This window comes from Bos grunniens, chromosome 7, assembly GCF_055505025.1.
Source record: "Bos grunniens cultivar Pamir isolate PY7600 chromosome 7, Bosgru_T2T1.0, whole genome shotgun sequence".
NCBI classification, from domain to species: Eukaryota; Metazoa; Chordata; class Mammalia; order Artiodactyla; family Bovidae; genus Bos; species Bos grunniens.
Genome location: NC_141171.1, coordinates 94,075,563 through 94,102,034, shown reverse-complemented (window position 1 = coordinate 94,102,034; position 26,472 = coordinate 94,075,563). Strand labels below are relative to the sequence as shown.

Genomic DNA, 26,472 nt, shown 5'->3' with positions numbered 1-26,472 from the left:
GACAGTCAGTGGTAGAGCCAGGGCTAAACACTCAGGTTTCCAATATGGCATCTTTACCCTTCCTTAATGTTTTCCAGGAGAAAAAAAAAATCAGAGTATAGACGCAAATGATCTCAGGGATGGTCTTTAGTAGCACAATCAGGAAACATACCATCCAGGCTAGCAAGGGGCTATTTACACCTGTTTCCTTTTCTTCTCACTATTCTCTTTACTCTTTCCCATCGTACCAGCTGAGGGGCTGTGTGGTAGGCAGAATAATAGCCCCCCAAGAAGTCCCTGCTAATCCCTAGCACCTGAGAATATGTTATGCTACATTGTAAAGAGGCATTAAGTGGTAATGGAATGAAGGTTGCTAATCAGCTCACTTTGCAATAGGGAGCTAATCCTGGATTATCTGAGTGGGCCCAACACAAGTGTCCTGAAAAGTGGAAGAGACCCTCAGAGTGGGTAGCAGCTGGCAGCCACTTGTGCAACTATGGCCAAAACCAATGCTCAGAACCTTCCCAACAAGAAGGAAGAGCTGCTGAATCATCCGGACCACCTGAAGCGGGAGTTCTCCCAGCTGTACATCGCCAAAGTGACAGGTGACACGTGGTCCGAGCTCTCCAAGATCTGCACTCTCCATGAGTACATTGCCCTTATTCTCACCATCATTAACCAGACTCAGGAAGAAAACCTCAGGAAGTTCCATCAGCCCCAGGATCTGCTGCCCAAGAAAGTACATGCCCTAAACCCCAGGCTCAACAAGCACAGGGAGTTCTGAAGACCATGGAGAAGCACCTGAAGCAGCAGCCACAGAAGACACACCACCGTGGGAACACACAGTCGAGGCCGGAGCACTGGCTTGAATAAAGCATACAGCGAGTGGGAGTGCGGTGGGGTGGGGCGGGGCAGGGAGGCAAGCAGCTGTACTGGCTGTGAAGGTGGAGGAAGGGGCCATAACCCAAGGAATGTGGGCAGCGTTTAGAAACTAGAAAGACACTCCAGAAAGAAATGTGGCCTTGCCCACACCCTGATTTTAGCCCAGTGAGACCCATTTCAACTTGTGAACTGCAGAATTGTAAGATAATAAGCTTACATTGTTTAAGCCACTAGGTTTAAGATAATTTGTTACAGCAGCAATAGCAACTAAACACTTTAAACTTCATTTTCTATACTTCTCCAAAAAAAAAAAAAAAAGAAAGAAAGAAAAATACTGCATTTCAAAGCCCTAAATCTGAGCTCCTAATTTTTCCTTATTATCTTAGTCCTACTGTGCTATATAAATATGGCTATATGATTTTTCATTTAATGTGGAAACTAAAAGCAGAATCTAACAAAACAAATATTTTTATTCAAATTGCCTTAATTTTGTTTCAGAAAGCTTGTGCAAATCGAGTGTGAGTTAGAACCCATCTCTAGTGCAGTGGGTTACTTTCCTATTTAGGAAAGTATTATTATTATTATTCATTGGTGAGTAGAGCACCAAAGCATGGTTAACTTCATTTTTCAACAGATGAAATCCACTTCCTCACAGCATTCATTCTATTTCTTAAAATGTTTCATTCTACAAAGCATGGAGACACAGGGTACTAGCCTTATTTAGGTCACAAACCCTTTCAGAATCTGAAGACAGCTGTGGATTTTCTCCCCAGAAGAAAACACATAAACACATATATAAATAACTTTTTGTGCCATTTTTTTTTGCAACGGAAATTGAATTATTTTCCAGAGACTATAAATTATCTTTCTAAAGTCTTATGTCTGTTGCTCTCACCACATTTCTCTTGACATTAATGCCTATTTTCCTCAAACACCTGAGATATATGTAAATTTTTCAAGTAAAAATAAAGTTTAATTCAGCTCAGAAGTAAAATTCTACGAGAATGCTGATGTTTGGCTTTGATATTGAAATTATGGAGTGGTTTTTTTTGACACAGCAATAGGCTTGTTATTTTTGACATCTGTTTGACTATGACTTTTCAGTTTCATGGCAATAAGTGCTTGAAATACTCACTTGGCAGAAGAAAACAGTAACAAATAAAATGGGAGCTGCCGTGGCTTTATTAGATGAGGGTTAGACACAGTGAAATTCCTAGAGTTCTCCAAAATTCTTGTTTGAGTTCATGCTTTGAAAAGTCTGCATCATTAATGCTTTGTAATTTTTTTTTTAAGGATCAAATATTCATGGTTGCATGTTAAGTTCATCCGAGGCAGGATTAGCTTTGAAAGGGTTATCTAAGGACTCCAGCTGCCTGTCGGTTTCTACCTGTAAACAAATTGGAAAGCTTTGTTACTCATTCCAGCTTGCGGAAGCCCTTCTCCAGCCTTGAACTCCTTAGGTAGCTGTCTCCCACATTGCAGTCTTAAAGAATCCACCTGCCAATGCAGGAGACGCAAGAGACACAGGTTTGATCCCTGGGTTGGGAAGATCCTCTGAAGAAGGAAGTGGGAACCCACTCAAGTATCCTTGCCTAGGAAATCCCATGGACAGAGGAGCCTTGGAGGGCTACAGTCTGTGAGGTTGCCAAGTCAGACTCACCTGAGCGACCTAGCAAGTAGACACACACATATTGCCTCCCACATGCCCTTCCAGAGTGGCAACTGAGCTGAAAAAAATTTAAATGAAAAGATTGACCTAGGTAACTTGGCAAGAATATCCATCAAGTACGACAGAGGATGAGATAGTTAGATGGCATCACTGACTCGATGGACATTTGGAGTTTGTCCATTGGACTCAGTGGAGTTTGAGTAAACTCTAGGAGTTGGTAATGGACAGGGAAGCCTGGCATGCTGCAGTCCATGGGGTCGCAGAGAGTCAGACACGACTGAGCAACTGAACCGAACTGAAAGTGAACTATGACTGGACTCTTTCCTGTTGTGTTATTCTAATAGTTGGATTTCCTTGGCCTCAAAAAAAAAAAAAAAAGTGGAACTTGCATTTGAAGGTCAACCAAACATTTGAAGACAGGTCCTCTGGAAAGCTAGTTAACTTCTGTTTTGCAGCACTGAACTGACTCTTCTACTCTCATTTCTTGACAAAACTTCTTAAAATAGCAGTGTGTCAGCCCTGGCTCTCAGGAGGTTGATAACGTTCATAGAAATAGACACAGTTTTTTCGTGATCGCTGGCAGAGCCGTTGACATGGGCTGACACCACTGCATGTTGAGATGAGGAGCGTGTTTCTTCACCAAAGCAGCAGAACCAGATGTGTTGCCAAGCGTCACAGATGCTCCATCTGAGCGCAGGGTGCCAAGATCTTTATTCCGCCTGAAAGTTTGTTTGGCAAAGAAATCCTTCACCATATTAAAGACATTGACTCTGCAGGTTCTATAAGGAGTTCACAATGTAGGAATTCTTCCTTGATTGTAATAACTTGCCAACAGAAGTTGGCTATGGAAATACAGGTATATATTTTCATTAAGTTATTAATATATGCAAAAAAGGGAAATATTAAAGAGAGGTCAGAAATTCTTCTGTGGCAACGGCATTTGATGAGAACACAACCTCAAGAAACATGTTGCTTAACCAAAATATTTCAGTGTCCAGGGAGTGGGTTATTTTTCTTGGTCTTATGATGAACTCAAAAAAACGTTTGAACACGAGTCTTTTTGTCTTGGGGAATATCCAAAGCCAGGTAAAGTTCCTGTTTGTAAAAATCAAGATATTTTTATATAAAGAAAAAGATCCACAATGTCGAATAGATTTTTAGAGCAGGCAGCTTTAGGTACTCCTTCAGTTTTGTCGCTTCAGTGCTTCCGTGGGCCGGAATCTTGTCACACAAGAAATACTGCCCCTTTTGTGTTACCCCACACTCCATAATTAATATACAATTAATAGATATAAAAGTTACATGGTACTTTTTTTCTTTGCAATTTTCCAGCTGTAGCCAAACTCAAAGTAGACAAAGGTATATGCCTATGGCTATAATCACGCTAGCAGGGTGAGTCTTCTTCGATTCCTGTCAATAGGAAACCGTTCTAGAGGCCTTTACATGGTAGGGACGATGCCAGCTGTCTCTTTACCTCCTATAGCGTCGATGGCAAAATGCCTTCTATTCTGCACTTTCCTGCCGACTGATCTTAGGCTGGGCCATGGACCTCTCTTTGGCTGACCCATGCCACTTCCCAACAAGAAGGCTCAGGAGCTGTCTTTTGCCCCTGCCCTCTCTCTTTGCAACTGGAACTTTCCATGCAGAAGGGCTTCCTTCAGCCTGAATTCTGGAGTAAAGATGACATGGGGTGTGTGTATTGGTTGCTCAGTCATGTCTGACTCTTTGAGACCCCATGGACTGTAGCCCACCGGGCTCCTCTGTCCATGGGATTCTCCAGGCAAGAATACTAGATTGGGTTGCCATGCCCTCCTGCAGAGGATCTTCCTGACCCAGGGATCAAACCAGGGTCTCTGGCCTTACGGGCAGATTCTTTACCATCTGAGCCATCAGGGAAGCCCCTTCAGCCTGAATTCTGGAGTAAAGATGACATGGAGCCAGCCCATATGATCATGATTTTGAGCAAAAAATAAACCTTTGTTTTTATAGGTATCTGATTTTGAGTTCTTTTTTTCACTGCAAACAAATGATTTAGTCCAGGCTGATAGGTACAGCATTCCATGCCATATCCTCTATGTGAATCAGTGTCTTCATCTTATCTAAAAAGCAAAGTCTCAGAAAGGAAGCGTTAAAATGTTATTTACTTCCCAAATCCAGAAACCTAGCCCTGCCCTTTGAAGCCCAATCTCAGATATAGGATGAACTAATTTGTTCTTGTGTCTCTCATATTGGAAACTGATACTTTTTTATTTACCATAAACATATATTGAAGGACAAGTCATTAGGTAGACAAAGATAAATATAACACAGTTCAGGCCTTTCAGGAGTCATCGTCTGATGGGACCCTTGGTGATGTAAGCTAATAGTTGTAATACAGTGAGAAAAATGTCATAGCAAAGTTGTGAACAGAATCTGGGTGGGCAAAACAGGAGGATGACCATATTCATAGGACTGTCAGCAAATGTTGCACAGAAGAAATGGCATTGGGTGTGGGTCTTGAAGGATATAAGAGGATGTGTGGTGTGTAAAGTCAAGTAGTGTATGAAGCCATAGGAGCCAAAGTGGAGGAAAGTGACGCTGGTCAGGGAAATATAGGGTTGCAAAAGCTTGTGTTATTCAGTTTTGAATTGTGTCTGACTCTTTGCAACCCCCTGAACTGCAGCACTCCAGACTTCCCTGTCCTTCCCTGCCTACCAGAGTTTGCTCAAACTCATGTCCATTGAGTCGGTGATGCCATCCAATCATCTCATCCCCTGTCACCCCCTTCTCCTCCTGCTCTCAATCTTTCCCAGTATCAGAGTATTTTCCAATGTGTCAGCTCTTTGCATCAGGTGACCAAAGTATTGGAGCTTCAGCATCAGTCCTTCCAATGAATTTTCAGGGTTAATTTCCTTTAGGGTTGACTGGGTTGATCTCTTTGCAGTCCAAGGAACTCTCAAGAGTCTTCTCTAACACCACAGTCCAAAAGTATCAGTTCTTTGGTGCTCAGCCTTCTTTATGGTCCAACTCTCACATCCGTACATGACTACTGGAAAAACCAGAGCTTTGACTATATGGACTTTTGTTAGCCAAGTGATGTCTCTGCTTTTTTATATGCTATCTAGATTTGTCATGGATTTCCTTCCAAGGAGCAAAAGTCTTTAAATTTCATGACTGCAGTCACCATCCACAGTGATTTTGGAACCCAAGAAAATAAAATCTGTCACTCGTTCCACTTTTTCCCTTTCTACTTGCCATGAAGTGATGAGCCTGGATGCCATGATCTTAGTTTTATGAATGTTGTTTTATGCCAACTTTTTCACTCTCTGTTTTTTGCCATCATCTAAGGAATTTGAAGTCTATTCTCCAAGCAATGGAGAATCAAAGGCAGTTCTAAAATAAGAAACTGTCATCTTGAAATTTGTGCTTTATGAAGGAAACTTTGGCAAGAGGGCAGAGGATGGCATAAGAAGGAGATGAGGCTTGAAGGGAGGGGAGCTGGAAGGTTCCACAGTAGCCCCAGCAGTAAAATAATGGCAATCTTGTACCTACATGGTAATAATGACAATAGACAGAAATTTGAGAAATATATTTATCTGTCTCTGTAATATGATTATTGAAAAAATTTATGTGGCTAGAGTAAGACCTGATGCGAAGAACCAGCTCTTTGGAAAAGACCCTGGGTTTGGGAAAGATTGAGGCCGGGAGGAGAGGAGAAGGGGGCGACCAAGGATGAGATGGTTGGATGGCATCACCGACTCAATGGACCTGAGTTTTAGCAAACTCCGGGAGACAGTGAAGGACAGGGAAGCCTGGCATGCTGCAGTCCATGGGTCGCAAAGAGGTGGACATAGCTTAGTGACGGAACAACAACAGAGTAAGGGAATGTTTTAGATAACTGGGAGCTGCCTACCTGCGGCATACTGACATCTGTGGAGCACTTCAGCGTTTCAGAGTACTTCCCCTTCCTTCTGTTAGTTAATTTCTCTATGACTGTGTATTGGCTGAGCAAGTACCATTATCGTGATGAGGAAACAGCTAAGATTAGAAACCAGATAATGTGCCTAAATTAGAAAAGTAGTTGAGCCTAAAAACCAGTTTACTTGTCTAATAGAGAGGAAGCTAAGACTAGGAATTAGGTAGCTTGCCGGATGATGAAGAAATGGAGATGAGGAAACAAATTCTCTCATTTGTTTTCCTTCCTGGTCATGTTTTGTCTCAGCCTGCTGACCCACCTAGAGACGACAACCAGGCCACTTAGACTGCGATTCTGCACAGCCAGAGCCTGTTTGCTCCAGAATACACAGGGAAAGTGTCCTATGGGCCTGTCCAGCCCTCTTCGGCATGCTAGGTCTTGAGAAAGCAGACCGAGCTTTGGAAAAATGATGGCAACAATGTCTTTTACTCATTCATTGTCCTTCCAATCGGGAAGCCCAGATCCAATGTGGAAGCAAAGAACATGAATGTGAAGGGAAACCAAAGATTTTTAATGCCTCAAAAGTTGGTTCTGAGCAAAAATGTATAGAGCAACCATGCTTATTCTGGCCTTACTCTAAGAGTCACTAAGAGAGTACGATGCTGGAAGAATATGGGTCAGTTGAGAAGCAGCTACTATCGTCAGTATTTTTCGATGAAAACCAAAACCTCTGAGACATAAAGTAACTCACTAAAGGTCACAAAAGAAGTGAAACAACCAAACTTCAAACTCTAGTCTGTTGCCTCAAAGCCTCCCTTTTCTGCATAACAGCCTTACCTCACACCCTCCCCCTTAAAAAAAAAAAAAAAACTTAGCATCCTAAATCAATAATTTTCCGTGTCTTCACCATGCAATGGACTAACTGGGCTCAGCTGGGCTGTTCTTGCTGAATTTCTCATGTGGTTCCAGCCACGTCTGTGGTCATCTTCATGGCTCAGTCAGGTGACTAGAGGTTGTTGCAGCTTTCTCCTAACGTGGCAGCTTGGTTTTGAGAGAGAAAATTCAAAATTGATTGTTTCAAGAGATCCAGGTGTTGGAAGTACAAGAATGTCACTTCTGTTGTATGCATCAAGCTAGTCTGTAAAGTCAGCCCAGATTCAAGGAGAAGGTGAATTTGATTCTACCTCTTCAACAGGAGTGTCAAGGTCATATTGCATAAGAACCTAAGGGATAAGATGTGTTGTGTGGCCATCTTTCAAAATAAATCAGCCACAATTTTCAAGAGCACAAGCTTCAAATAGATGTCCTGTTGCCTTTAGGAATATGAAGCCTGTTACCAGGAGACGGTCTAAGGCTTATCTACAATTAGTGCTGGATTAGGTTATCTCAAAAATTAAACTAGCAAAAAAAAAAAAAAAATTAAACTAGCACTTTCAATTTTCCAGGTATATCTAAATTTTATCATGCTATTAATATTTCTTTTTATTTCACTTTTTGTGTTTGATTTATGAAATGAGAAGCAACAAAGAACTGACTAAATTGTCATTCTTGACTTCTCCACTGAAATCTCAAAGGGCTCCCTAAATATCTCTTCTTTTGCTTTGTCCAGAGATAAGAATGCAGTCCAAAAATTTCATCTTCTACCTAAGCTTTCCTTTGAAACTAATTGGGGGTCGGGGTGGGGGGGGGGCGGGTTGCTGAGTAGGAAGGAAGTTGTAAAGAATCCTTTTAAAATTCCTATTTAAGTTGTAATGGACATTCATTGTCCTCTACCAAAGGAAGACAGAATGCCAGTCCTGTGTTCTGGAAGTCAGGCTTTACTTACTCTGACTGGCTGCCAAAAACAAAAAGTCAAGTGAGGAAAAGAGGTTGCACAACATTTCCTTCTTAAAACATAAGGGTTTCTACTTTTTAGAAAATGTAATTTGAAATTGCCAACAGATCACATCTGGTATTTTACTAATTTGTTCAAGGTCATTTCTCATAGGATTTCAAAGATCACTTATATCTCTAAAACTTGTGTTGTAAGAACTCTGAGTAATTCGGTCAGAACTCTTTTCCAAGATCCTTGGAGCTAATATTTCTCTGTTGTAGTGAGGTAGCCTTACATAAAATATATATTCAGCATGTTATACACATGCGTGCTGTTTCTCAGTTCTGGTATCTTAGCTGAGTCTTCTGATCAGCAATGATTTAGAAATGGGAACAGCATCTGTATTCTCTGTGATTCCACACTTGAATATGTTGGAGACATACAAGGCAATAAGATAAACGAATATACAGCTGTTGCAGTCTGATAATGTAAGATTTTATTGATTATCCAACAAGAGTAACTACGCTGGGTATTAGATTTGCTTGTCACAACCTTCAGTGCCTGGGGTAGTTGAACAAGTTCTTTTCTTCCACTGAGTTGACCTCAAAGTCACATAGTTTCTGAATCAAGGTCCTCAGATTTCATACTTTGGCAATTTCTTTCCTTTCTAATGGGGTATATTAGAGAAAATGTGTCACCTTTTGCACCATGTAATACCAAATCAGATCAGAATTCATGCACAATTACGCCAGTGGAAATCTAATAGTACAGGCTGGCTTATCTCTAGATAACACATGGAAAAATAAACTTTCACAACTGACAGATTTACTTGATTTTTTTTTCAGATAATTTATTTGTAAGTAATCGAGCTAAAGACTGTAACTGGATTATTTTTCATACTATTAAAAAAAAAAAAAGACCCTCTATGGTAAAATGGTTCCTAAGTATTTAAGTTCTGTCAATCTGCCTTTTTCTCCCCTCTTTCTCTTTGAAAAAGTTCCTGTATAATGAATGCAAGGAAAGAACCAAAAAAAAAAAAAAAAGACATTTTGCATAAGCTATATTTATTAAGAGAACTAACAACTTTAGGCAAACAAAATGTACATAAAACACTTATGTGAAAATTACATTCGTTGCTGGTTAATGGCATTTAAGTAACACAGGTTATGTGGTAGTCTACCTGGGAATGATATCAGGCTGCCTAAAAAGCATTCATCTGTATTTCTCTTTTATAATCAGGAAAAGTCAAAGCCCATTACTAATCTGAAGTCTTCTTGAAACCAATTAAAATAATTTAAGATAAGTTGTACTGCGAATGTGCTTTTTAAGTGTTTTAGACTTAGGATGTCTTAGGGATGTTGTAACCCCTTTTAACGTTGCTATTTATATATAACTACCATGTGTATAGTATTACACCTTTAATGCACTGTATTAGCTGTCACTTGAAATTAAGTGCAGGCGTGTTCTTTTTTGGCCTTCAGTTTCTCCTACATTAAACGTTTAAATAATGATACCAGTAGTAAAAGGGTAGGTAGCATTCCCAGCGGAAACTCGCTTCTGCATCTGGTTGGGTTGTGTTCGGGTTTCTATGTGAAAGATATCGTAATATCAGAATCTCTTAGTGTTTACACACCTGGTATCCAGAACTCTACCTGATGTCTTTTCTCGGGGAATTAATGGAATCAAAGCTTAGGGTAGGCATGTTTGATAGATATGCCTTGTCTGGAGAGATCTGGTGATAATTCCATCAAAATTTGTCCCTAGCTGGTCATATATCTATGCATTTTTATATCTTTGTAGTTTTCTTCACCAACTCTGCTTGCATCAGTGCCTTCATTAGAAGGTCAGGTTTTGAGGATTTAGTAATTCACCTTGAAATGTACTATAAGTTGTATCAGGCATGAGTTTTCTCCACTCAGCATGAATTTCATAGCATTATTAAAGGCAAACCCAGAGCTAAAATATTTTCTTGATATCTGTTTCTCATTTAGATGGGGAAAAGTAAATAGATGCTTATTGATTTCAGGTGTTTTTTTCTGTTTCTGTAAGTCATGTTTGCTTTTTATGGTATAAAGACATTATACAGACCTTTCTCCATGAAGATAAAATTGTGCATTTTCCAAACATACAAAACAATTAGTTTTAATAAAAGAAACTATCCAGATGGGAGCCACTTGGAGAGGTTATAGTTTATACTAAAACAACTGATACAAAAATCAAAATTCCTTATATTTACTCATAAATAATCCCCTTCCCACAGCCTCATGCACAGTGATCCAACTTTCTGTGCGAGTCTTCTCCCCATAACAACAGGAAAAAGAGGAAGATGTTAGAAAGAGATCAGCTTTTATCTTACAGGGTTTGACCAACTTTGTCACCTGTGAGTCCATTCGTATCTGTTTGCACACTCATAGCATAGAAATGAAGGTGAAATCTTTCTGATAAAGAAAAAGCAATCCAGATGTACTTTTCACATTTAATATGAATGATTCATTCAGTTCATTCATTCACATATTCATGTATAAGTGCACTTCATTATTTGCAAATCTTTGACAAAGGTTCACTCTGTGCACATTTTAAGAAAAAAATCCACCCCTTCATTCACCTTTCATCTCAGGCCTCCATTTACTCCCCTCTTTAGTTCAGTGTTCTTTCTTTCCTTTGTGGCTTCCATCTGTAACACTTGACTAAACTAGTTCCCTGAAGACATTGATAACCTCATTTGGGCTTCCGCTTTTTGAGTGCATTTATCCCAGTGCCCTTTCAACCACCATTTAGTATCCCCCTTCTATTTCCCCATGCACATGTGGTTTTTTGTTCACTCAAACTCTTCAGTTTGTGTCTTCTATCTCCAGTTTGGGATACTCCTGATTTTGTTCTTCCTTAGAGAACTGATCTATGCCCACAGTGTTAACTATCACCCCAGGGAAGATAGGAGAAGGAAATGGCAACCCACTCCCATATGCGTGCCGGGAAAATCCCATGGACGGAGGAGCCTCACAGGCTGCAGGCCACGGGGTCACAAGGAGTCAGACACGCCTTACTGACTAAACAACAGAGAAGATAATGACAAAATTTTTACTTCCATTCATTTACTCATTTGTCCATGTAACAAGTATTATGTTCTTGGAGTGTTCAAAGCATCATGCTAGGTGCTCTGAGGGATGCAAAGAGAAATGAGACCTAACTCCCTCAAGGAGCTAAAAATCTCTGGTTTTGCCTTTTGTCCCAAGTCTGCTGCCTCTTTCTAAGATATTGAAAGTTGTTCCATTTTGACCCCAAACTCAGTGTATGTCAATCTGAACTTGTATTCTTCCTCTAAAAATAGCTTCCTTTTGTAGTCTGTGGATTTCTACCCGAAGCGTAATTATTTTGCCCTTGAAGACCCAAAAACTCAAGTTATCTTTGGTGGCTCTCTGTGTCTAATCTGTAATAAAAGTTCTGTAGATTCTGTGGTTGTACTACTCTTGATTTTGTACCTTCTGCTTAGATTCTCTTGACATGCTCTGCCTTGTTATCTACATGAAACGCCCTTCTTGCTTGTTTAGGACCGGCCCGTCATTTAAGTCCCAGCTGGAATCTACTATTCCCACCCTAGCCAGTTGACTCATGAGCCAATATTGAGCTCCACTTTGGAAAATATACTGATGCACTTTGCACTTGTTCTCCTCATCTGACACTCATCTTTTTCCCTCTTCCATTTTGTGTGCATGTGTGGAAACAATGAGTGTTAGGAGGGGAGCCGGAGGATCCTTGTCATGGAATCCAGGAGTTGTGAGAAACATGCTACTTGAATTAAATACGGCAAATGCTCATGGAAGGCGAGAACTGAGAAAAAAGAGTCATGCACATTGGTGATTATGTTAGTCATGACCTTGGTGCTCATAGTCTCCCTAGAGTGGTGGGAGCAGAAAGCTGAGGGCATATTGGCAGCAGCTTGTATGAACTGCCCTTCAGAATAGTTTGACTCTGAAAGGATAACAGGAGGAAGGACAGGAACTTAACAAAGTTGGTGAGAACTTGGGGTTTGCTTAAGTAGTGGAGAAAGAAAGAAAGAAAGTGAAGTCGCTCAGTTGTGTCCGACCCTTTGTGACCCCATGGACTGTAGCCCATCAGGCTCTTCCATCCATGGGATTCTCCAGGCAAGAGTACTGGAGCCAACTCCAGTGGTTGCCATTGCCTTCTCCAGGGGATCTTCCCGACCCAGGGATCGAACCCGGGCCTCCTGCATTCCAGGCAGATGCTTTAACCTCTGAGCCACCAGGGAAACCCTCCATATTTTAGAAGGAAACACTGGAAAAGCTGGAATTCTAGAGATAGAAGAGAAAAGGGTCAAGAGGTGATGGATATGGGTGCAGGGAAGAAGGGATGAAGTTCCACAGGGGAGCTCCTGAGTGAAAGGGTGAGGACTGGGGAAGCACATGTGATCTCAGTTCTCTCAAGAAAGTGGGAGAAATAGTCAGCTGTTACAAGTTGAGAGTTGGGATGGAAGGTTCTGGAAAAAGGAAGAAGACTGAAAGAACACTTAGGAAGAATGTGATGGTCGGTCAACACAAGGTGAAGAGACCGTCCAGGAACTGTGAAGGCTCAGCCAGGGCTACGTGCAGAACAGGCGAGTCTACAGCAGCCAAAGCAAAAGAGTTTGCAGCTCAACAGCCCAGAATGATCTGTACAGAAACAGGATAATACAGAAAGGGCACAAGGACAAGTGCACTGAAGTCCATCTAGGTTGCAGGGAGAGGAGACAAGTGAAGCTAAAACTGAGTGAATGAGCTAGAAGGGTGAAGTCTGTTAATGAGTAGACTAGAGAAGGCGTCCCTCACAAACGAAGGTATAAATTACAAAACAAGATAAATGTTTCTACTCTAGATCCTGAAAAATTCTCTCCCTCCCCACTCTCTCCTTCCCTCCTTCCCACCCTTCCTCTCTCCCTGCCTCCCTTTCTTTCTCTCCTTTCTCCCTTTCTCTGTTTCTGTCTCTGTTTATAATAGAAGACTCTTCCTAGATAATAAAAGAGGATATATATTTAAAGTTAAATGTACTTTGTCACTCCTGAAAGCGTCAATCAGTTGAGTAAGGACAGGCGAATTTTGTTCTCCATCTTCTTTAACTCTTCACCTGTGGCTTCAGATGAAGTCTGTTTTAAAAGAAAAAGAAGAAGAAAAAGATGTCAGAGAGACTTGTAAATTATAGAATGACATCCACCAGGCAGTTCTTCTGTCACTCTGACTAATATTGCTTAGCATTCTGAGTTTTAAAAATAACACAGTATTGAGATTTAAAAGTCTGTGGATGCAGAATACATTTTTAAAAATAAGACTTTTTTACTATGCATAGCCAATTATAGTCCACTGAGAAAATGATCTATTTTTCCAATACATTTTTATTATGTACTTAACTGACAGACCTTCCCAGCTTCTTCATGGACGTTCCACACTGTCAGCCACTGTACATAATATACTTCTTAGAAATCTACTTAAATTTGTATTTACCTGTGAGGCTAGATTGGCTCCAGAGGACACAGTCCTTTTTTCCTTGAGTAAATTATACATATTTTAGAAAACTATCTAAAAACATATTTACCTCATGTGGAATTCTGGTCTCAAGGGTAATTAAGACCAGTTTTTGAAAATCATAGCCAATACACTTTAACTCTCTCAGGTAGATAAGATGTATTTTATAATCATCTAAGAAAGAGTTCTCTTTTCCTTCCCTCCCCTTTTCCTTCTCCTGTAACTATCACCATACCTCTTTAATACAAATATTTAGTGATTATTTCAGTGTTTCCTCAGACACTGCCCTTGTCTTGGGGTCAGCGCACCAATTAATGCTTTCCTTCCATTCCCAGTACAGACGACTATACACAGAAGAGGCAGAGTTACCCTTCATGTACTTTCTAGAAGAAAAGTTATTTTACGAAGATTCAGATTCTTCTGCATATATGTTTTCTTTGGTCTTCACATTTTAAGAAGGAAGTTCCAATAGTAGGGAGTTTACTCACAGAGCCCAGAGTAGAGTTTTTAGGGCACTATTACAATATTTGCAGTGATTGCTAAGCTTTGAGTAGAGTTTTGTTCATGAAGAGATGTATAGTTGAATGAATACAGTATTTTGAGTTTATTTTTTAGATGAAAGTAAGATCTGGAAGTAAATATGCAATTTTTACTTTCATTGTATTTATTTGCAGATTCGTTGTAACTATTTGCAAAAGGCAGCTGTAGGCCATGATCATTATTAAAGCCAGAGAAATAAATGAAATTTCCTAGGAAAACGTACTTTCTCATTTCACTATTTTGCACTTCTAAAGCATCCTTTATACACTGATTGCTTTGTCTACATTGTTTAATGAAAATGCACAGCCCCCTCTTCCTTTATCTTACAAGTATATTGCAGTAGTTCCTCTAGGAAGAAACCAGTAGAAAAGTCACATGACAGTAATTGTTAGGTGGTTTGTAGAGACTGTATGAGAATAGAACTAAAAACCCGGGGAAAGGTGTTTCCTAAAAGTGTCAGATGGCTATTGGTATAGAGTAATGCCTGGTTTGTTTCTTCTCTTCTCTGCTTTTGAGAACCAATCCTTTTCATGTCATGAGACTGCTGGAGTTGCTGGGGATGCATGTCACTACTGCATGCATCCTTCCACTGGCAGGTCACGGTTTCTGCTGGTCTCTTTCCAGCCGGGGTATCGGGATCTAAGAGTTCATCCTGCTTTGCCTAAACCAGTGTGAGCCTCTGAACCGGACTCTCTGGCTTTAGGGCCCAGTTAAAATATTTGCAGAGACTGCTAAGCTTTGAGGCTTGGATGAGGGCTTCTGTTGGGTTAGTGGCCTAAATCTTAATCAATTTTTTTCTGCCTAGATTAGTCTTACAACTCGGGTAAGCGTGAGTCCTGGTTTGCCTAGCAGAGTCCCAGTTTACACCTGTTATCCTGCTGTAATTATTGATAGTCCCCAGTTTCACTTTCAGAAGTGTCTTGGTTTGAATGATAGGATATGATTTCTCACTTACATGAGTTCTTTGGATTGAGCTTTGTTTTCTCAGGTATGTTTGTGTTTGTGATGTTTATGTTTACGAAAGGTTACACTTTCTTTTTTCTACTCAGGTAAATGCGAGAAGATTTAAAAAAAAAAGACTCTAGTCTTTCTTGAAGTAATCTAGGAACCATGTTAAAATCAATTGCTTTGCCCCACTTCAAGAGGTTTTAATTAAGAAAGGATATGGTGGGACACGGGAATTTTTTTTACTGAGGTGATTCTTTGGCATCCTAGAGTTTGTGAACTTTCATTTCAACACAGGCAAACCCAGCCTAGTTATCTGACCCCTGAACTCTGAACTCAGCTCCATGCAAAGGGTCGTAATGACTCCAAGATCCTCCGGTGAACATTCAGTCAAGCTGATGGGCTGCGGTCTGGCTGGGTGACACTGACGAGCTTGAACAACTAAAATTTCCCAGGCTAGCTCCCAGGGCTTACCCTCACTACCCTGTCAAGACCAGAACTCAGGTTGTCATTTGGGGATGAAATTCAGTCAGAAGAATTCTTCCCCAGTTCTCTGGCCAAACACACAGACACTGCTTCAGCCGGGTGAATGAATCAACATGCCTGAGGAAGCTATTTTGAATATTTTGTGTGGTGTGTGCAGACTGAAGAGCAGTGTATTTCTAGAAGGTTGGTCCTGGAGCAAAAGACAAATCATTGAGTGATTCAGCCCCAACTCGCAGGTTCCTTCAGGAGGCTGTGTGTGGCGTGTGCTCAAGGACACACGCCAGTCAATGGCGGCTGGCTCGGCTGATACGCTCAAAGTCGTTCTTTCCTTTCGCAGCCATCAGGGCTCTGCACCCTTGGTGCATTCCTTCTGGGCACTCCACGTTCCACCAGGCAGGAGAAGCTGGCACCTGAACAAAAGGAAGCCAGGATGCCCCCTGGCCTCCCAGAGATGAGGGCCATGGGCCTCTCACACATGTTAACGAAGTGTCGACTACATTCTCCAGGGTGCTTTTATTAGTCTTTCAAGGGCACCTGCATTGGACGGTCTTAAACATTTTTTTTCCCTCACTCTCATCTTCACCCCCTCCTTCCACACCACTGTGCCCCTTTCTCTGGTACACTATCTCACACGCCTGGGCTCTGCAGAAGGAAATTAAGCTGTGATTTGGTATGCTAAATTACCTGAACTAAAAACTATAATTTGCAATATTATTAAGTCATCACTGTCATGGATTTCAATTTCTTTCTGTTTAAACCCCTAACTCAACAACCCCTAACCCCTAGCTCTTTTCAATGATTACAGAAAAGGAGAAAAGGGAGAGAAAAAAGCCACTGTTTGGTCTACTGACGGATCATGTCTGTCAGGAAAGTTAAAATAGTAGTGTGCTTCCAAGTGGCTGCTTCGGAACCACCGCAAAAACTGGCCGATTTTTAGTTTAAAAACTCCTCAGTGCTTTTATGGTGTGCTCACTGAGGTCCAAGGGCATATGGGAATATATGAGGCTTCTGTGGTGCTACTGACCACTTGGGTCAATTGTAGGAATTGGAAATTTCACATTTCTGCTTCCAGAGAAATCTTGACCAGGTTTCAATCCTGGGGCATGAGGACTTTTTCTTTCTGTTCTGCTGTCTTTAGTCCTTTTGGAAGGGCCTGGATGTTTCCTGTTAGCTGGCAGCCTTGATGACCTTCACTATAGTCAGAAGTCCAGTCTCCTTCTTCTGCTGTATTCACTGTGTCACGGCTTCAGATTAGGCATCATAATTTTCTGTAAGAGTAGGTCAGTCAGGATAGGATAGGTTTTGCTGCAATAATGACTCCAAGTCTTGCTGGATAATTTCTTGCTTATAATGCTTTCTTTCTTTCATATCAAATGCATCCGAAGAGCTCTGCTCCATATTTCCGCTGTTGTCCTCACCGTGGGTAGCCACTGTTTGGAATATTGCCAGTTACCAAGTCTGAAGGATAAAGATGGCAAAGCATGCCCTGGGTCTTCAAGCTTCCTCATAGAGGCAACAGAGATCACTTCTGCATATCTTTCACTGGACAAAGCAAGTCACTTCCAGATGCTGGAGAAGGGCAGTCCTAAAAGAAAAAGAGCCAGAATATTTATGCATAGCCTTAATGATTGCGACAAAGTTCTAGGAGGTTCATGAGTCTAAAATAATGAAGGGAGGGAATGACCATAAAAATCAAGCTTTTTTCTATTCCCAAAATATGTACCTTGAGCCATTAAGAACGTATTGCTTCCCCCTGCACTTCAGTAACATTCCAAAAGCAAGGTGCAGACTTTGTTAACTGTTGGGAAATAGTAATGTCAACATCTGATCACGGGTTCCTGTTGGTATCTCCCTTTGTGACTGCACAGAGCACATTTGTGAACAATAGCACAAGGTGGGTTGTGCTCTATGATATGTAAGCAGCGATCTGGGAACAGTGGGACTGAAACATACTCTCTCATTCAGCAAGTCTCTCTGTCTCACTCAGCAAGTTCTCTACTGAAGGATATAGATTTTACAAGCTGATTATACACATATAGAGTAAAAGTTCATTCAGGTTCTGGGTAGAGTCAGACCTCTTCAGTTTAGATCCCATCTTCCTCATTTACACCACCGTGACTAAATTGTTTAACTTCTCTGTAGCCTCAGTTTCCTCTTCTGTATAATGGATATAATAATGGTGTTTACTGTGGAACATTGATAAGATATATTTATAGTTCTTGGTCCCAGGATTCATGGCAGAAGATCACTTACCATTTTCTTATTTATTTTGACGCAATAGTTATAGATTCTGAAATTTGAGGAAACAAACTCTTTTTCCACCGCTTTGATAATGTGTTTAAAATGTTTTCCATTCTTCAAAAGCTGGCTTCAGGGCACAAGGCTGCATATATCTTAAGTTCTAGGTGGTGCCAACTAGTAAGACACTACTGCAGGTATCTTCTGCTCAGTCATCCCCAGCAAATACTTCTATGTATTTCAAAGAAAATTTTTTCCTTTAGTCTCATTAACAGATTGGGCAGGCAAAAGTTATATAGGCTGGTGAGGATTCTGAACTTCTTCCACAGTTGATCTAAATATTTAAATATGGTGTGCATAACCTAATAAGGCATGGATGCTCAGAATCAAAATACAACCCCAAGTCGTGGCATAACTCAAGGACAAGAGTGCTCTGGAGCCACAATTAGAGGAGAGGCATGAAAGAGCTGTGTTTCTTGACCTTCTAGAGTCAGCTCCTGTTCCAGCCTCTGGTTGTGTTGAGTGTTCCTAAAGAGACTGGCCAGTATTCCAGTGGTTAGTCTACTGGGAACAGTCAAGGTAAGAGCATCTTGTCTTTACTCAGAAGAGTAAAGTATATTAGATACAGTTTACTTCTCTCATTTTCTGATTAGTTTGTGGGCCCAGCAGTGAGCTTAAAATATCATGTTACCATCCTTCTGGCTCCAGGAAATTCTCCTTGAAAGATTCTCCTATTTGTACCATCAAGGTGTCCTAAGACAATGATAAACTTCACTGCAAATAGTGCTCATGAAGTAGATGTGCAAGGGGATGTTAAATGTATTTTCCATGACATTCCCAGGCTATTAACAGAAGGAACAAAGGTCACAGAATAACAGCTATCCATACCGAAATTTTATTTCCTGTCAAAGATTTGAATCAACAATGCAGAACTAAATATTTTAGAGCCAGCATGGGGCTAAGGAGGTCAAGCCATCATGGATTCTGTCTTGTAGCCACAAAAGGTATTCTGACCCCTTCTAACCGTGTCAGAATGTCCCCTGGTAAAATAGGTGGCCAGGTTTCAATCTTGGCAAGAAGCTATGTGTATTCAGAACCATGCCAGAAAATCTTGTCAAGGGGTTACTGTCCTGACAATGTTTCTCTAGTTCCAAAACCACAAAATCCTGCTTTTTAATAAGCACTAAAAGTCTTAACTATACAGGTGTGGTGTATGGTGTCGGAAATGCTTTTCTCTGCATGATAAGCAAGTAACTAAATTTAAAAGTCCATTTACCTTTGGAAGATCCAGAAGATGGAATAAAATCCACCTTGGGTCTAATAATCTAGGTCAAAATTATCTAATTTGTCGATAGTCTCAGATCCGCCTTAGTTTGTAAAGCTCAGTTTATCATGGAATAATGATCCCAATTCAGTTAGGATTAAAGTCCACTGAAGAACTCATCAGAAGATCTGGATTCTAGGTCCACCTCCGGTGCAGTCTGAAACAATGACTTTACCTCTCCTGGACTAATATATAAATGGGTTATTCGGACTATAGCAGAAGTTAGCCAACAAAAGTTGAAGGGCCAAACCCAACCCATTGTCTTCTTTTTTTTTAATAAATAAAGTTTTATTGGAACATAGCTGCATCCATTTGTTTACTTATTGTCAACAACTGCTTTCATATGACAGTGGGAGAGTTGAGCAGTTGCAGCAGAAACTGGGTGGCCTCTAAAATAAAAAATATTTTACTCTTTAGCTTTTTACAAAAAAAAAAAAAAAATTTATTGACTCCTGGATTAGGAACTATTTATTTCCTCTGTTTCCTCATCAGCAAAATGGGCATAAAAATAGTACCTCATAAGATTGTTAAGGATTAAATGATAGTTCTTAATACAGTCCCTATTAAGGAAATGTTAGCTACTGAAATTGTTAATTGCATGGTCAGTCTAATCACTGTCAGAATTCTAGCAGTTTCTCCTTACAGAAGGAATCATTGCTATTGCGGTGCTCTGCTGAGTAAGATATTGCATAGAAGGAAAGGTAGTCAGTTATTCAAGTGATTCTTGGAAAACTGGAGTAACAGAACCCAACACAGGCAGAGGATATTCTGTAGACAGACTGTATTTCTAACCTAAATAATACTGGAAACTCACGTTATCTAAACAGCAACTCGATACTTGAGCCAACCTTCCTAGGCTAAGTCTGATTCAGACAAGCCAAGAGAGGATTTGAATGTATTCAAGGTCAAGGGGAACAGAATGCCTAAGAGCTATGGAGAGGCAGTGAGTAGAAAAATTTGGCTGGAGCGAAATATTCTGATACAAGAGTTATGAGGGACAGAGCTAGGAGGATTGGTTAGGGCCAGGTTATATAGCATGTTAAGCCCTGGAGTGAGGAATGTGGAAAGTTTTTCTGTGCCTTGTGATCCACTGAAGATTTCTGAACCTGAGAGAATGAGTTTTTCTAGAATAATTTGTCTATCTTTATGGTACAGAATGCATTAGAGGATAAAGAAACAGAAAATTAAGTTCATTTTATAGAGATGAATTTCAGTTTTGTCTGCATTGTTGTTACAATTATAAGAATGTTTTATATTTGTTGTTTATATTTGTTCTTATATCTCTTTCTGGAACTTCACTTAAGCCTGCTTTACTTAGTGTGTTTAAAATGGAATAGTAGCTAATGCACAAATGTGAAATGAGTTCGCTTTTTTCTTTTTATAGCTACTTAAAAAGCATGGTTTTGTATGCACTCCAAAAGAACATTTATAATATTTTCCATTAATTTAACAACACTTATTGAGGGCTTACCATGAAAAGGATATAGGAAAATGAGTTGAATATGGGTTCTGCCTTCAATCTGGGAAGGGGGGAAGTAAGTGATGTAAATTAATACAAGGCCTCACCCACTGACCACCTTCCTGTTGAGGAGCAATTCACCCATAAGGGAGCTAACCTTTTTCCCACATAGGTCTGTTATAACGTACTAGATGAGGGCTCCACGACTCCAGTCCCTCCTGGACCTTGCTATACCCAGGCTGCAGCAGAAAGAAACCCACAAGGATGAGACGCCGTGGAGAGCACTTTTATTCTACGTGGCTGGGAATGTATCATAGGAATTGCTCTGGAGTCATTTCTTATTTTCCATCATCTTATAGCCAACTGGTTATCTAACAGGAAATGCTTTGTGTTCAGTCTCTGTCTTTGATACTGTGTTTTGGGAAATGAGCTGAATATAGGTTTAGTCTTGGTATCAAATCTCTGGATGTAATCCAATTAAAAATTACCTTTTGGTCAGAAACCCTAACTGCTTCAGAAATGATTGCTTGGCCAAGATGCTCCAGTAATGGATGGAGCTGTTAACAGACCAGTGCACCATTACCGAAACTACCAGGATGGAGTCAACTCACCATTCTTGCCAACAAACTGGTGTCTGCTCTTAGCATCTTTGTTTCTGCTAATGCCATCCCGCCTGCTGCTTCCATTGCTTCTCTCTCCTTACCGTCTCTTGATTTAGCTCCTCAGTCACCTCACAAGCAATGCCTTAAATCAGGCCCTCATTTTCTATCATTGGAACTAGCAGTGGCCCAACAGCTAGTCCTCTGAACCCCAGACTTCTGTAATGTAACCCACGTCTGCTTCCCTGGGGGCTTGGCTGGTAAAGAATCCATCTGCAATGCGGAAGACCTGAGTTCGATCCCTGGGTTAGGAAGATCCCCTGAGAAGGGATTGGATACCCACTCCAGTTTTCTGGCCTGGAGAATTCCATGGACTGTATAGTCCATGGGGTCGCAAAGAGTCCGACACAACTGAGCAACTCGCAGTTCACTTGTGTCTGCTTCCTGTTGCCTCTAGCATTTAGGGTCATGGAACAGTGACTTTGTTTGTTTTGAATGAATGAATGGCTTCGTTCATTACTGCATCCTCAGAACCGAATAGAGTGCCTGGCATGTAGCAAGTTCAAAGTAAATTCTAATTGGATGGACACATCGTATAGGACCACTCTCATTTGATTTGGATCCCTTGCTCAAAACCTTATTGTCTCCTCATTTCCCCTGATGTAAAGTCTAGCCCTCCCTAGGGTGACATTCAAAGAGTTCCAGAGCCTGGGTCACGATCTACCATTCTGGAGTTCATTCTCTCTTCCCTCCGGCATGTACTCTGCTCCACCTAAACAGACAGCATTACCTTTTTGCCTCCTTCCAGCAAGCAAACCTTTGCTCTCTCTTCCTAGGATGGCTGGAGGGCCCTCCAGGCCATCTCTGCTGGTCCAAATTCTAAAGCCTATGTATTTCTTAGGAAACAGCTCTCACCTTGCTTCCTTGAATACAAATGCTGAAGCCCCTACCCTCTCTGATCTCATCATACACCATAATTGTTCCCGGCGTGGCTGGGAGGCACAGAGGCTACAAATTGGCAGCCAAAGGGTTGAATTCGGCTGTGGAAAGCATTTTAAAAGCAATCTTCAGAAATCTGGAGATCTCATAGGAACAATGTGAATCTGAGCTCTTCTTGAAAAATAGAAAGTTCTGGCAATACTGAGTTAGGGTCCCATGTGGCCATGATCCCGGGGACCTGGGCACTGCTCTGTATAAGGCCTGTATTCTCACCCCACCTGCTCTGTGAGGCATTTGAGTTTGTGTCCCTGAGAGCAACTCGTTGGCACCTGTCATAAAGCATTTTTCAAATTCTCCCTTATCTCATTTCATCTTCCTGAGGCTGCAAGCTCTGTCCTTTATTTCTCTCTCTCTTCCTAGCATGAAATCAGTATGTGGCATATCATAGGCCCTCAATTATCTTTTTATTGAATTGAATATAAGTAAGTTTGCAAGTTTCCTAATAAGCCCAATACTTAATATTTCCCCAACTAGAGATTTGGAGTTAATTTGAATATAGTCAATTCTATTTGTTAAAAAAAAAATTGAAGTGACAAAGCAGATTTTTTAAAAAAGCATTGGATTACACTGATGTTTTCATTAGATTTTCATTAGGTGTTTGTTGCTGATTGTTTTCAATCAGTAGATGATAAATCATTTTGCTTTCTCTATGAGGTCTTCTCTGCTTCTTTTACTTGGCCATCTCCCCACCTCTCTACTCCTCCAATGTAGAATTGACCAGATAGGATCCAGAGAATTTGTTTACTAGCCTCTTCTCTTGCGAGCAGGGACTAGGTATTATTCATCTTTGTATAGCTCACACTCAGCAGAAAGTCTGGTGGATAATACGTGTTCAATACAGTTTCAGAATTATTTGCCTGAAGCACATACATAGTAGCTACAAAGATGATCTAAATTGAAGCTTTAGTCTGACATGAAGGGACACAGACACTACTTCCTCAAGGTTAATCAATGGTATTGATAGGTTAATACAGCATTTTTCTTGATATTTCCTTGCAGTTAAAAATTTAACATTAAAATTCTTCAAAGGGGATATCTTGTTGTTGCGTTTGAGGCAGAACCAAGAAGCTTCAGAAGTTCCTTCTTTCTTCTTTAGAAGCGATTTTAAGAGGCAGCAATTGAGATCATTAGTCTGTGTGTCTCTGCCTCTGGGGGCCACCAGGAGACCCTGTGTGGGGCTTGCGTATTTGATCTGTAAGCAGCCACAGTTCAGGACTCAACTCTGACTGCATTGACCAAAACAAACCAGGGCGCTCCACTTTCTTGGTATCACCAAACCCAGGAAATTAAAAACCGGTTCTCGCTCAGTCGTGTCCGACTCTTTGCGACCCCATGAATCACAGCACGCCAGGCCTCCCTGTCCAATCACCAACTCCTGGAGTTCACCCAAACCCACGTCCATCGAGTCGGTGATGCCATCCAGCCATCTCATCCTCTGTCGTCCCCTTCTCCTCCTGCCCCCAATCCCTCCCAGCATCAGGGTCTTTTCCAATGAGTCAGCTCTTCTCATCAGGTAGCCAAAGTATTGGAGTTTCAGCTTTAGCATCAGTCCTTCCAATGAACACCCAAGACTGATCTCCTTTAGGATGGACTGGTTGGATCTCCTTGCAGTCCAAGGGACTCTCAAGAGTCTTCTCCAACACCACAGTTCAAAAGCATCAATTCTTTGGCGCTCAACTTTCTTTATAGTCCAACTCTCACAGAAATACAGTCTTTTCTTTCTTTCTTTCTTTTTTTTTTTTTACCAAAAGCATATACAAATATTTGAATGTTTAAAACCAGTGTGTCTCTTTATGTTTTCTCTCATACTTTTGTTTAGGAAGCAAAGTACAATTAGAAATGCATAAACCAGGGTTTCACCTTATATTTCTATGGTGAAGGATCTTTTAAGATTTTGATTTACAAGAATCACTCCTGGGAGTACATAATGGAAGCCAAGTATTTTCTGTGAATACCTGAAATCATAAGTTTTGGCAACAGAGTTGTATAAGACTAATTAATTTGCTTCTCAGAGTTCTGCCACTAAATGCGTAGGCTGAAGATGGGTAATTAACGGGTTATACTTCAGGGGGAAAGAGATGGTACCGAGGTGGCTGAACAGGAGCCCTTGATCACTGAAGCTCTGGGCAACTTCCCACCAGCTTCTAGTAACCTCAGTTCTCCTTGATGTAGGTCTTGGCTTTAATCCTTCACATTGTTTTATCCTCAAACAGTAACTTGTGTGTTTCTGCATCCTGCGTCCCCACCTTCTCTAGGAAGTCTTCTTAGATTCATCCAACCTTCTTCATAATCACTCCCCCCAGGATGGGTACACTGAGGATTCTCTAGTATTTGGAAGCATTTTCTTATAGGGACTCTTTAGCTCCTCAAGGGTACAAAAGTCCACTGTATCTTCAAATGCCTGATTCAGGACACCCTGCACACAGTGGGTGCTCAGGAAATAAGGACTGACTGACAAGATAACAAAGGCTGGGCCTCTCACGGAAGCCTGTGTATTTTACGTAAGAATGGCTAAGGCATCAGGAGTAATGTCTCCATTTGTATTAAAATTATGAAATCCTACAGACAGATTTTCTGCCACTAAAAACTGCAGCAGATTTAATCCCAAGGGGCAGCTAGTTTACTGGGAAAACCTGACTCAGCCGGTTTAAGTTATTTCTTTTGAGTCACTTAACTTCTGAATTTTCTCATTCAGTGTCTTAAACTCGACTTTAATACAGCATGCACTCCAAACATTTGCATTTAATTGCAGCAGTAGTCTGTTTTCCTGTTGCCATCTGAAACATATTCATTATCAGTGTCAGGCTTTCACTGAGAGAGTTTGGTTATTTATATCTAAAAAATCAAATTCAAAAAGATAACTGAAGGCGTGTAAGTCGATTTTTCTACTTTTTTATTGTCAGAATATGCAGGCTGTAGATACACAAATTCAAATCCTTGGCAAATCGTATTTGCAATGACTGTTTGTCTAGAGATAAATGGATATGAGTAGAGAAAGTTATTTTAGGAATGATAAGTCAACATGAATTTTATTTTTGCAATGTATATATATATATATATTCAATATGTGTATGATTCAAGAAAATATTGTGTCTGGCAAGTAATGGCTGTAGCACTTCATGTAATAAAGAGATTTGAGCCTTATAAAAATGTATTTAAAACTGTCTTAAACCTTATTCCAAATTAAAGAGCATTAAGATCTTGTTATATGCTTATAACCACAGGGTTAAAATGGAGGTTTGCATGGGCTGGATATCTACTCCCTGGATTATCCATTTTATTAAGACCAACTCATCTCCCTATTTGAATGTGGTACCCTTGAAGGCACAGGTGGCAAAGTTCAATACCTTTTGTTATTCCAGGATATATTTAGATTAATTTAAGGACAAAGTGTTCCTGTAGAGCCATCAGTTGTTGTTGCAGTAGTTTTAATCAGAACCAGAAGCCTGCTCACTTGCCTCAGGTGATATCAGGGGAATAAATGTTGATTTCCTGAATCCTCTTTCCTGTTGATCAACCACATTCTTGTCTAACAGGTTTGTGAAACAGTAAGTTTCTTTCCTTAAAGCAGAAGGTTGCTGCTAAAGATCGATGTATTTTAAGGATGGATAGTGACCTTTGAAAGGTTTTCATAAATCATTTACAGCTGACCTACTAATACAAAGTGAAATGAATAGATGAGACAGATCCTTGCCAATATTAACCCTAACTTCCACCTTAAATGCCCAGGTTATCCAAGAAGAACTCTTCCCTTGGCTTGAATTACCAGGAAGCATTATGCCAGTTGTCTTCCCGAGTGAATATGCAAATGTATTGACAGGAAGGCTCCTGATGCTGCTGAAAAGATCATCTATGTTTTTAACTAGAGAAAGATGATGGGGGTGGTCAGAAGCCACACCTTGGAGTCACCTGTAGGCTCAAAGATCAGACTAATGAAATACTATTAAGGATTGGAGCAAAGAGCCCTCCAGTATTTATTGAGTCTCAGTTTTTCACTTGGCTGGGTCCAGTGGAGAGGGAATATTTAAAAATACACACGAAGAATTGCTGCCAGTAGGGTGTTGCCCTCATTAGCAGAGAAACCATCTATGAGTCTACAGACACAATGATGAAAGGGCAGAAAAAAACAAG

General features: G+C 40.6%; 1 protein-coding gene across 30 annotated transcripts in view; it reads left to right on the top strand.

Annotated features, from left to right (window-relative positions):
* The window catches only part of MCTP1 (multiple C2 and transmembrane domain containing 1), a 721,660-nt gene that overhangs the window by 651,724 nt on the left and 43,464 nt on the right, over positions 1-26,472 (top strand). For 3 of the 30 annotated variants that reach the window (XM_086413152.1, XM_086413171.1, XM_086413170.1), the window contains one exon: positions 376-1,193. The exons of the other annotated variants lie outside the window; for them this stretch is intronic. In XM_086413152.1, coding sequence (XP_086269278.1) covers positions 376-588 — 213 coding nt within the window. In that variant the 3' untranslated portion in view covers positions 589-1,193. Of the gene's footprint in view, positions 1-375; positions 1,194-26,472 lie in introns of those variants that run through there. 30 annotated transcript variants of the gene reach the window in all.